Raw genomic sequence first — 11,972 nt, 5'->3', positions numbered from 1 at the left:
TTGCACACTTGACCCTTCTACATCAGCACGCACACGCACACGGTGACCTGGAAACAGGGGTTGGGCAACACGGTGAGCAGTCAGTTGGAACTATAGGACAGGCACTGGAAGTGGCAGGTGAAAGGGGGAGAACAAGAGAAACTGATTGCTATACCTCCCCCCGCCCTCGGATTGTAGATCTGGCAGTAGGCATCTTGCCCCAGGGTTGAAAGTTACTGTTTCAGAAAATAACTTGTTCTTTGTTCTTATGATAGTGTTGATTAATTCACCAGCTTTACTTACTACAGTTTTATAGAAGTAACACAATGCACTGCTTGTCCTTTGCTTGTGGCTTTGTTTGTTACATTTTTAGGAGGTGGAAATCTTAGGATAGGTAAGCAAATGGCATAGAAGTAACACAATGTTACTTTGAAAAATTCACATCAAGATACTTATAGAATAGCCCTTTAGAACAGACCTGGGCAAAGTGCAGCCCAAAAGCCACATACGGCCCGCGAGCTGCTCCTGTCCGGCCCGTGGACAGTTTTGAACATCAAAACCATTTATAGCTTTTTGTCTAAAGTTGATCAGTTGCTTATCTTTAACACACCACAAAAAACCTCTTTAGTATTTGCGCAGATTAACAAGTTTAAAAAAAAACAATCATAACATCACTTTCATTTTATTTTTACGTAAAGTGGGTTCAGTCCCCGAACACAGTTCAGATTTTTCATGTGGCCCCCTTATAGAAATTAATTGCCCACCCCTGCTTTAGAAGAACTTTAGCAAACAACTAGAAAACATTACTCATTCACCTCAATGAATTAGCTTTATTTCTTCTCATCACAGTAGTTTGAAATATTACTCCATGCTGCCCTCCCTGCAAAGAGAAAATGTAACAATCTATGGCTGGTTATTTTGCCTTTCATTTGTGTGCCCATTGTTCTTGTTTTTTTTCCCTTGTCCTTTACAGTGGAATGTAACTTTTTGAATACTCAGTCAAAAAACTAAGCAGTTTTTTTCCTCGCTCTGCACTTCTGAAGGGGTCCCAGGTAAAGTGGTAACGGCTAAGTCTGATCTGCTCACACATCTTCCTGTGGTCTTCTTTCCCTAGCTCCTAACTCCACATGTAATGTGCACCATGAGTTTGAGTGTGGAAACGGGGACTGCATTGACTTCAGCCAGACCTGTGATGGAGTGGCCCACTGCAAGGACAAGTCGGACGAGAAGCAGTCCTACTGCAGTAAGGCTCCTCCTTTTGCCTCTCGGCTTGCTTGCTGCCTCTCTCAACTCCTCTGCCCACGGATATCGTGGCATGCTCAATTTTGCTGCTGCTGCTTCTTTGTGGCCTCTGCAAACACATGCTGATGGGTGATAGGATGTTCCTGCCCCTGTGTAGAACGTTCCAGAATCTTCTGAGGCTCAGCTGTATCATTTTGGGATGAGCCCTCTCTCGTGCTGACTACACACGTCAAGCCCCCTTCCCTCCAGATCCTCTCAGTTCCTTTTTGTCCAGCATCACAGCAATTGTGTCCTGGAACTTTTCCTTTTTTCCCCCATTCTCATCTTTGGCTAAGCATAAATATTCTTGAAAAGAGTTTATTGGCAAATTACGTAGTTATCATTGATGCTTGCTTGGTTTTTTTCTGTTTTTTAAAAAAGAGAAAGAGAGAATGTAGGAGTTAGAAAATGGTTTTCTGTTGCTCTTTGGTGCTTGCCATTTTTTCATGTTCATGGCTCCACAACACGTATTTAAAAATCCAGTGCTTGTGAGGCTAAATTCCCAGGTGAATATATCAAGTATCTGCTGTGTTTGGAGGAACAACACAATTTTACTTTCATGGTAGTAAGGCAACAGCTTGTCCAAAGGAATTAAGAACCAGTTCTTCTATGCCTTGGGTCTCCAGATGCACTTGGACTGCAACTCCCAGAAATCCTGGCCAGCACAGCTGGTAGAGAAAGCTTCTGGGAGTTTTAGTCCAAGAGCATCTGGGGACCCAAAGTTGGGAACCACTGTTCTGTATGCTTTGCTAGGAGTGATAAATTCAGTGGTTAACATAGTGACTTTTTAAATATCTCTGAGAGAACATTAGTAGCTGGGTAGGTAGCTCAGTGGTTTAGGTATCTGGCTGGAAAACGAGAGGTTGGAAATTAGATTCTCTGCCGTGCCTCCTTCAGAAGGACTGGACTCAGTGATCGACTGGGTCCCTTCCAGCTCTGCAGTTCAAAGATTATTAGAAGTGTAGAACTTCCATGTTCCATCTGATCTTAGTCAGGTGGTCTTGCTTCATTTTCCATATCTATGCATTGTAGCTTGCTTAATCATATATATACTCTGTGAATTCAGTGATCTCTAGGCAGGGGGACCCATCCACCCAATAACTCAAGCTCAATTTGCGACTGAGAACCCATCCACCCTTCCCTTTTTTCTGGGCGGGGTGGGACTTGTTTTTATTGGGGACTTGGGCTTGGTGCTTGGGATTCAAGACTTGGTACCAGAGACTTGGACTTCGTACCAAAGATTTGCCAACATCCCTGGCAATCTCACTGGCCGGGACAGTGGAGGGGAGGGCAGGATCCACCAGGTGAGACAAGTCCTGAGCTGTCAAGACTTGGGACTAAAGAGAAGAAAGGGTGAAACCATGCCTTCCCCCAACTCCCCAGCTGAAGCCTTGGATTGGTTTTGGTTTGGTACTTGTCAGGCATGAGCTCAGCACTGCAACTTGCTCCTGCTTCCTCTCCCAGTCTCCAAACTGAGGATGGACAGCAAAGGAACCCAAAGGCCTTTGCTCTGCATCTCACAGATGCTCCGAGACCTATCTCAGTTTCTCCAGTCTACCCCAGTCAATGGCCTGTCACTTAACATTGCAACACCCATTGGGCACAGAAGCAGAATAATCCTTATCCTTCGCTTGTGTCTTCCTCTAAACTTTGAGAGAGAAGGGGCTTGGCTTCTCCTCCTTTCTACCTTTGAATCTGAGAGTCAGAGAAAGGAGCAGGGCATTGCGCTGTGTATCAGAGATGAAAGTATGAGATCAGACCACCAGATCTGCTCTTTGAAGGAAATAATTTTTTTTAAGAGGGGGATTACAATTCTCCAAATCCCCCTAATGAGGCAGATGTTTCTGAGATGCCCACTGATAGGGCTTGAAGAACAGTCCCTCTCCCCTCACCCTTCTGCCAGCCATTGTTATTCAGATCAATATAGCCTTTGAACCTAAATGTGGTGAGCTCCTGCATAGCTCATGGTATAAGAAGGCTTGGCTTCCATCCTGCTTTCCTTTGCCTCCGTTAATTGTATAAGCCTGGTGAGCTGTGCCCAGCTGAACAGGTCAGAGCAAGACCTTGACTTTCACTCTTCCTCTCCTCCCCTTCCCAGAGTTTCCTGTTGTGCACCAGGATTCTTGGATCAGGATCCTGTTTGGATCTGGCATTCGAGAACTTCAGTGGGGCTGAGATACACGCCAGCTTCTTGGGGGCATCTTCATTAATCAGACTCCATGCATTCCTTCACTTTATGACCTCATGATTAGGCGCTTCCCTGTTTTGTGTTGCAGACAGCCGCAAGTGTAAGAAAGGCTACCTGCATTGCACCAACAAGCGCTGTGTGCCCATCAAGGACTGGTGCAATGGTGTGGACAACTGTGGGGACAATTCGGACGAAGTGCCTTGCAACAGTAAGTGATGAAGAGCTGTGTCAGGGGAAGCGTAGGTTTCCATCCACAAAAACTCATGCTGAAAGGAAATTGTTAGTTTTAAAGGTGTTGCTGTACACATTTCTTTGTTTTTGTTGCTGCTGAATCAGACTAGCATAGGTACATTAAACCTGATAAGAATTGGGAAGGCCAGTCAGAGGACACAGAGTTTTTCCTTTTACCACTACAATAATAATAAACCACTGCGTTTAAAGCCATGCCTTTGCAGTTTGATCTTTTGAACTGACACTCTTGTGTTATCTTTGTGCTTATGCAAAATGGATATGAAATTCCAGCTGGTGCCCAGGTCAGTGCCTTAGCAGCAACCAGTGCAGAAGAGACACTTTGCAAACGGAAGAGTTAAGCGTGGCTAGTGCCAAGTGGGTTTTGTGTCGTAATCATGATTAATGTTCAGAGAAACCCCGGCATAGGTTGGCAAACTAAGCTTTGTCCCTAGTGGACATACTTAGGGAAATACACAGGGTTGGAGCTGGGTTGGTACTTAGATGGGGAACCAACAGGGACTATCAGAGATCAGGTAAAGCTAGGAAAGGATTCCATGTGAAATCGTGGAGATCCATTCCCAGTCGGTATTGGCAGTACTGGTCAAGGTGACCCAATAGTCTGACTTGGTAGAAGGCAACTTCCTACGTTCCTAATTAGAGGGTCAGTATAGTGGCCACCAGGGTATCAGATATCATTCTTCCATTTTGCCTGGTCAGTTGCTCTCAAGCTGGTCCCTAACCAGACTAGCAGAGCTGTTGTGAATGATTTGAGTTTGTTTGTTTTTTAAATGGTGGGGATAGGAGACTGTGTACCCAACTCTGAGCTCCTTAGAAGAAGAGCAGCTTATGAGGTGAACATCTGAGTAACCAGGATTCCATTTGTTCCAGAGACAAGCTGCGCTGCCACTGAGTTCCGTTGCCGGGATGGGACCTGCATCGGCAACTCCAGCCGCTGCAACCAACAAATTGACTGTGAGGATGCCTCGGATGAGATGAACTGCAGTGAGTGTTGCATTGTAGGCCCAGGAAGGGCGTTTACCCACCTCACTCCTTCTTCTTATACAAGCCTTGACCGTCCAGCCACTGTTCACTTCTGTGCCACTTCCAGACCCCAGCAGATAGCCCTCCTAAGACTTCGCCTAATGGCATGCACATGCACTTATACACCCACACCCACACACTACATATGTGATGCTGGGAGCAAAATGGAAGAGGGACTGGCGTGAGAGCCAGGAGAAAATGCCCACAGGCATGCCAAGTGGAGAAGAAGAGGTTCTTTCCATGTGATGATAGGAGATACCAGGGAGACACAGGAGACATCCCTGAGAACCCGTGTAATATGCTGATGAGGATCATGGAATGGGATTTGTGAGTTTAAGGTTGAGTCCCTCTGAACTTTGAAACTCACTGGATTAATTTGAACTGGTTACTCTTTCCCTCTCTCCATCCTTCTCTCAGCCTGATCTACCTCATAGGGCTGTTGGGCACATAAAGGGAGACAAACGTGAATTTTGTACCCTACTTCAAGGTCACTGGAGGAGAGGCAGGGTAGAAATGAAATGTATCTCAGCTCAGTTGCTATACCATTTTGTAAGTTCAAGGACTGAACAGAAAGCTAAAGGAGGCCCAAATGTTATGGCAGGGGGAGGTCCCAAGCTCATGGTGCCCAAGTGTGCCATAAAAGGAACTATATTGTACCTTAGAAAAATGAAGCTACCACCCCATTTTGAATGCAACACCCCATTCCATTGCCTGTTGGATTGAGGAGTCTCTGTGCAACATGGATTCTTCCCTTTCATTGACAATACGTGGCCATTGTCTTCCACTAGAGACGGGAAGGAAAGGTAAATTGAGACTTGGTGACCCAGGTTGCACTGGTGCTGATAGGCACTGGGGGTAATGCCAGAAATATTATGATTGCCAAGGAAGAAACACCCCATTCCCTGAGCCCTGCCTGATAGTCGAAAGGAAGAGTAAGATATTGAAAGGTTGTGTTAGCTGGTCTGGCCCATAATTGGAAAGGCGTTTCCTTTCCCATGTTCTAGCAGCTGATCAGGTTAACGTATATGTGCATGTGCATGAGAGTTGAAGAGTCAGGTTTGTTGCTGAATTCAATCTGGAAAAACACTGCTTCTGGGACCCAGAATTTGGCATGCCTGTCTTTGGAAGGATTTGTACAGAACTAAAGTCCTTTATATCCTAATGCCTGTTTGGCGAGTTCACTGTAAATTGCACAAATGAATCGCCTCTCTTTTGACAGCTGCGACTGACTGCAGCAGCTTTTTCAAACTGGGTGTGAAAAGTATTACCTTCCAGAAGTGTGAACACACATCATTGTGCTATGCTCCATCCTGGGTGTGTGATGGCAGCAATGACTGCGGAGACTACTCAGATGAACAGAACTGTCCAGGTAAGCTTCTCTGTTGGAAACATGGCCTTATAGTCTCCTAAGAAGGGGCAGATATTTGCTTTCAGAAAGGAAAGAAAGACTACCTTCCTCATTTGAACCTACCTGCATAATTAACATTGCCTGGAGGTTATGCTCCATATTTCTCCTCCTAAAAATGTGCAGCATGATTGCATGCAGCAGCCTCTTCCTGGTACTGGCACAAAGCTTATGGAATCCAAGGAGGCTCACCTTTTCTTTTTCTAGGTTTACATTCATGTATTGGGTAGAGACTATTTAATTTCAGAGGGCTTTGGGGACAGATGGAGTGCAAACATAGCTTTCGTCACTGTAATTGGTTATGGTACGATCTGTGTTTGATATTTATTGATGGTTGGAAATTGTTTGATTTGTTGTAAGCCATTTTATGGACTCATGGGATAGAAATTTAATCCTGCTGTGACTTCTTAAAATAACTCTTTAGATGTTAAACCAGCTGCTCATAAAAACACGTGATGAATTCGAATGCATATGCCTTTCTGTCTTATGCTTGTCTTTCCTCCACCCTGTACAAAAGGGGGTGGGGATTGCTTTTCACTCTCTTATACATTTTCTCGCTTTTCCTTTGTCTTCCCTCTGTAACTTCTCCAGGTGTGAGAAAATCCAAGTGCCCAGCCAACTACTTTGCCTGCCCAAGTGGGAGGTGCATCCCCATGTCGTGGACTTGCGATAAGGAAAATGACTGTGAAAATGGCGAGGATGAGACACACTGCAGTGAGTGTTGCACCTGCATTGTAATGGGCTGGATGTTTGGTCCTCAGAGTTCAATGTTACCATCATGGGTTTGTTTGAATATTTCTGTCCTCAGCTGTATAAAAATGCTGGTGTGTTTTGGGGGGCTTTGGCTGTAAGACTGCCCTGTTCCTTTTCCCAGATAAGTTCTGCTTCCCTGTGAAGTTTGAGTGCAAGAATCACCGCTGCATCTCCAAGCAGTGGGTGTGCGATGGAGCGGATGACTGCGGAGATGGCTCCGATGAAGACGAACGTTGCCGTAAGTCTTCACTCCTGATTTTGGGAAAGGCAAAGGGAAAAGGGGAATGAAGGTGTGTGGCTTGAATAGTGGTTGGAGTGGAAGGAGACACCCTGTCTGGAAACGGGGGCGGGGGGGGGAGACACAGAGATTTCACTGGGTCTAGGAAACAGGAGGATGGAGGGGAATCAGCTGCAGGTTCAAGAGGGAAGGAGGGCATCTGGCACCCAGAGAAGCTGGAAGGATAGCCTGGATCCTATTTGCGGAATCAAGGCAGGGATCAAAAAGTCACTTTGTCCAACTGATACTCCCCATTCAACCCCCCCTAACATATTTATTAATTTATATGTGATCCTGAACATAATTGGAAAAGCTGCAGAATAAAGGAACAGAATGGAAAGGTTGGGTAAGGAGGAATGAAGGTGCTGGGGCAGGTCCATCTCTCAATATTATAACGATATGTTGTCAAGCAGATTCCAACATACAGGTTTTCTAATATAAAGCACCCAGAAGGGGTTTACCCTTCACTTCTTCTGGGGGTACTCTGAGATCATCCAGCTTGCCCAAGACTGCACAGGTGGCAGGGCACGCAATCCCACCAGCCACCCACACTCCAGGTAGTCTTGGCTAGCCTCTTCTGCAGGGAGTACAGTGAATATTCAAATTCCTGGCCAGGGCTCTGCAACCAGGCACTCCAGCCCTATGAGTGATAGATACCAGCTCTGGTTATATCCTGACTTGGGCTCCTTTGCATAGATGAGAGCTCCAGTAGAAGAGAAAAACAACGGCCAGCATGTTTGTCAGCATGACCTGGGCAAAATTCTTTCCAAAGCTAACTTCTGACAAACGCTACACTTAATGTACACAGTATTAGCATCTTATTTCTGGTTGTAGTAGCTCCTAGATCTTCAGAATGGAAGAGAACTAGGGTGGTATCTTGCACGGTGTACCAAAGAAGAAATGAAATGGAAGGTTTCTACATTTCTGTTGCTCCTTTAGGAAAGTGATGGGAACTAGAATAGTCTTGGAGGAGCCATTTTGTGTGGTGAGGGAGGGTAGGATTGTATTGAGACAAGGAACAATAACATTACAGCCCTCCTCTATCCAAGTACACACTTTGTTTCTAAAGGAGGGAGGGTCTGAGTGCAGCCCTCCTAGATGTTGATGGGCTACAGCTACTGTCATCCCGTACCAGTATAGCTACAGGTGGGGAATGCTGGGACATACAGTCCAGTAATAATCTGGAAGGACAGAGGTTTCGTAGCCTTATTCTGCAGCGTGATCCATCAACTTTCCATTTCCTAAATCTATAATGTTGTTTGTCCAGGTAACACCACTTGCGCTGCAGGTTCCTTCCAATGCCCAAACAGCTACATGTGTGTGCCACAACGCTGGCTCTGTGATGGGGACAAGGACTGTAGTGATGGAGCAGACGAAAGTCTGGCTGCTGGCTGCTGTGAGTTGCCTGTTCTTCCCACTGAGAATCTGATTGTGTCCCCTTGCTGGGTTGTTGGGTGATTTTCTTGCTGACTTCATTGCACTAGTTAACTATCTTAGGAGGCAGGTTTAGATTGCATTGCATTTTTGTTTGGTTTTTTTCTCCACCTGGATGTACAGTCTTCCACATTGAATGGACCTATGGCCAGCACAGAGGAAAGCGTAATGGAATTCAGTTGTATATATCCAATCTTGCCTTGTTACTTCAAGACTGAATATCATACCCTCTTCTGACAGTCTAGATTGTATGAGTTAAAAAAAACTCATTGAGTTCCCATTTGTATGAGAGAGTGAGCTGCCTATGGTGTTAGGAGTGTTAGGGTTGTTTCATCAGCCTTATTCTCCATCATGCCAAGTGTATGACTTACCAAGCTTAACACAGCCTGTTTGCTGTGTGTCCTGGCCTGCAAAATGCTTGATGACTACCCTGATTTTGCTTTCCCAGGTAGGCAGCATCAGCAAGCGCAGCGCAGGTATCTTACAAACTTCTTTAGCTAGTGAACCATGATGGTTAGGAAATTCTTGAGAGTTTTACTCCAAAACAAGAATGTTTCTGTCCTTTGATAGAACCAATGTTCCCTCTAGGCCGTGTGGCTGAGCCATTGTCACTGCCCATTTGCTTCTGGTCATGGCCAGAACCTCATGCATGTGGAATCAGCCCCCGCCCAGTGATAGTGGAAAATTAGAGGGAATGTTGGATAGAACCAGTGCACCATGGAAAGGAGCATCTCCATGAGTCCACCCACAATTTTTTCAGACTGAAAGGGATATATGTTATGGGCTGTAGAAGTAATGAAGTGACAAATGATATAGGGAAAGAATTTGAGCTTCACAAGGGTGATGGTTTAAGGGAGAAGCAGCTTCACTGTTGATGTTTACTTCCAGTGTACAACAGCACCTGCGATGAACGAGAGTTCATGTGCAGCAACCGCCAGTGCATCCCAAAACATTTTGTATGTGATCATGATGACGACTGTGGAGATGGTTCTGATGAGTCTGAAGAATGTGGTAAGTGCAGGCCGAGAGCTCAGGCTTGGACCTAAGCAGGAGTATGGTGCACCAAATGTGCTCCCATTTAGATATTCCGATTGAAGATATGTGCACAAGGTCAAAATAGTTCTGGAAAAACATGTTGTAGAAGTGCCTGCGTCACTAAGATAAATCTTGGTGCCCTTCTTTTCCCGACTGCTTTTTCCTTTTTCCATCTGGATTAGTCCTGTGGCTGATTCCAGCCAGTTGGGAATCCCATAATGAACTGGGCAAGTTCACAATGATCTGTGACCAATAAGTTTTGACTACCTGAAGGTGAGCAAAGATGATGGGCGGTGAGAGCAAGAGGTGCTGATATAAATAGGAACCGAAAATTGCTTCTTCATGTGGAGGTGGTCCAAAAACCCTGTTTCCTACTTATCAGCTCTCAAAAACCATCTAATGTCTGTCCCGCCTTCATCTCATGGTGGCTGATGGTGTCTCCATCCAATCTCCATTGTTCCTTATGGTATGATGAAGGTGCAGGGATATTCTAATTATCATGCTAACTGGGAAGAACAGGAATAGCCATCCAGCGCATTTAGAGGGCTCTATCTTGAGGAAGCCTGCTTTGTGCTGCTTATTGTTGTTTTTAAACTGTCTTATGTTTTTGGGTTTTGGTAACCTATCCAGTTGAAATACAGACTTAGAAAAAAGACACATCAGCTGGCTTTATTGGCCACTGCTTGCCCATTTCAAAATAGTGGTTTGATTTGCTGGTATTAGTTCATGATACTATTTATCTGTATGCTGTGTAAAGCATTTTTGTTCTTAAGACTATGTAACACGTCATGTTAAATCAATAACGGATCCTTTTCAACTTTAGCTTCTGTCTGGCTTCCGTTGAGTCTGGAAATACACTTGCAAGTGGGAAGAGTTTTAGCATTTCTTTACTATGTTTAACAACCAAAATCCACCACCTTCCACAACACACACCTAGTGTTTGTTTGTTTGTTTTTAAAGGGGAAGGGGGGAATCTAATCATGTATATTGACCTTCCCATACTATTGCCATTTGTTATATGATAAGATCTGTTTCAGTGCAGCCTGACCGCCTGTCTCCGTTTTCCTCCCTCAGAGTATCCTACCTGCGGTCCCAATGAGTTCCGCTGTGCCAATGGCCGATGCCTCAGCAACAAGCTGTGGGAGTGTGATGGCGAGTTTGACTGCCATGACCAGTCCGATGAAGCACCCAAGAATTCCCGCTGTTCAAGCCCTGGTAAGCATCATGTTGGGGAGGGAGATCTAAGGCTTTGCATGCTGAGTTTGGTCATATATATGTGAAGGGCTGGCAGATGAAGGAGCGAAGAGCAGAAGGCCCATTTCCACTCCTTGGAGGGAGTGCGTCCCAAGTATCCCCAAGTAGATCTCTCGAATGCAACAAGATGCAAGGGACGTGGTGGCGCTGCGGGCTAAACCGCAGAAGCCTGTGCTGCAGGGTCAGAAGACCAAGCAGTTGTAAGATTGAATCCTCACGATGGAGTGAGCGTCCTTCGCTTGTCCCAGCTCCCGTCAACCTAGCGGTTCGAAAGCATGTAAATGCAAGTAGATAAATAGGGACTACCTTGGTGGGAAGGTAGCAGCGTTCCTTGTCTAAGTCGCACTGGCCACGTGACCATGGAAGATTGTCTTCGGACAAACACTGGCTCTATGGCTTGGAAACGGGGATGAGCACCGCCCTCTAGAGTTGAACACGACTGGACAAAAATTGTCAAGGGGAACTTTTACCTTTACCTTAGCATCTTTATAATATCGATGTTATTGTGTAAGACCACTGTTGTGCTTTCTTGGTCGGTGACCTGAGCTGGTCTTGGGTGGTGATGGAGTCTTATTTTGGATTATTGATTAGTGGTGAAATTTTGATATTAATGTTGGTATGAGTTTTTCACCAATTTGCAAGTTCGATTCTAGGAGTTGTTGTTAAAAACACACCAGTCTGCACACTTCCATTGCAGTGTCTGTAGAAAAGCAGTATGCGCTTTTGATGATGGCAGGGGGCAGACCAGCAACATACAGAATGGTTCAGTGCAGTAGCCCTCTTAGACATAGTTCCTGAAGAGTGCGGATGGGGAAAGACTCTGAGCTAAGGGAAGGAAGAGAGAGGCAGAATGTCTCACTGCTTCTTGGTTATTCTAAGTATTCTCTCCTGATAGAGAGCAAGTGTAATGACACGTTCTTCCTGTGCCACAATGACCACTGCATCTCCAACGATCTCCTCTGTGACAACAACAATGACTGTGGCGATGGGTCGGACGAGCTGAACTGTTTCATCAACGAATGCCTCAACAAGAAGCAAAGCGGCTGCTCCCAAGAATGCGAGGATCTCAAGATTGGCTACAAGGTTGGGAGGGG

At 45.4% G+C, this 11,972-nt stretch overlaps 1 protein-coding gene across 9 annotated transcripts in view; it reads left to right on the top strand.

Annotated features, from left to right (window-relative positions):
* The window catches only part of LRP1 (LDL receptor related protein 1), a 447,517-nt gene that overhangs the window by 380,616 nt on the left and 54,929 nt on the right, over positions 1-11,972 (top strand). For all 9 annotated transcript variants that reach the window (XM_020778743.3, XM_072991220.2, XM_072991217.2 and 6 more), the window contains 10 exons: positions 1,094-1,222; positions 3,537-3,656; positions 4,568-4,681; positions 5,940-6,089; positions 6,717-6,839; positions 7,000-7,116; positions 8,423-8,551; positions 9,478-9,600; positions 10,699-10,839; positions 11,774-11,961. In XM_020778743.3, coding sequence (XP_020634402.3) covers positions 1,094-1,222; positions 3,537-3,656; positions 4,568-4,681; positions 5,940-6,089; positions 6,717-6,839; positions 7,000-7,116; positions 8,423-8,551; positions 9,478-9,600; positions 10,699-10,839; positions 11,774-11,961 — 1,334 coding nt within the window. The remainder of the gene's footprint in view (positions 1-1,093; positions 1,223-3,536; positions 3,657-4,567; positions 4,682-5,939; positions 6,090-6,716; positions 6,840-6,999; positions 7,117-8,422; positions 8,552-9,477; positions 9,601-10,698; positions 10,840-11,773; positions 11,962-11,972) is intronic.

Source organism: Pogona vitticeps, chromosome 2 (assembly GCF_051106095.1).
Source record: "Pogona vitticeps strain Pit_001003342236 chromosome 2, PviZW2.1, whole genome shotgun sequence".
Classification (NCBI taxonomy): Eukaryota; Metazoa; Chordata; class Lepidosauria; order Squamata; family Agamidae; genus Pogona; species Pogona vitticeps.
This window is presented reverse-complemented; position numbering and strand designations above follow the sequence as displayed.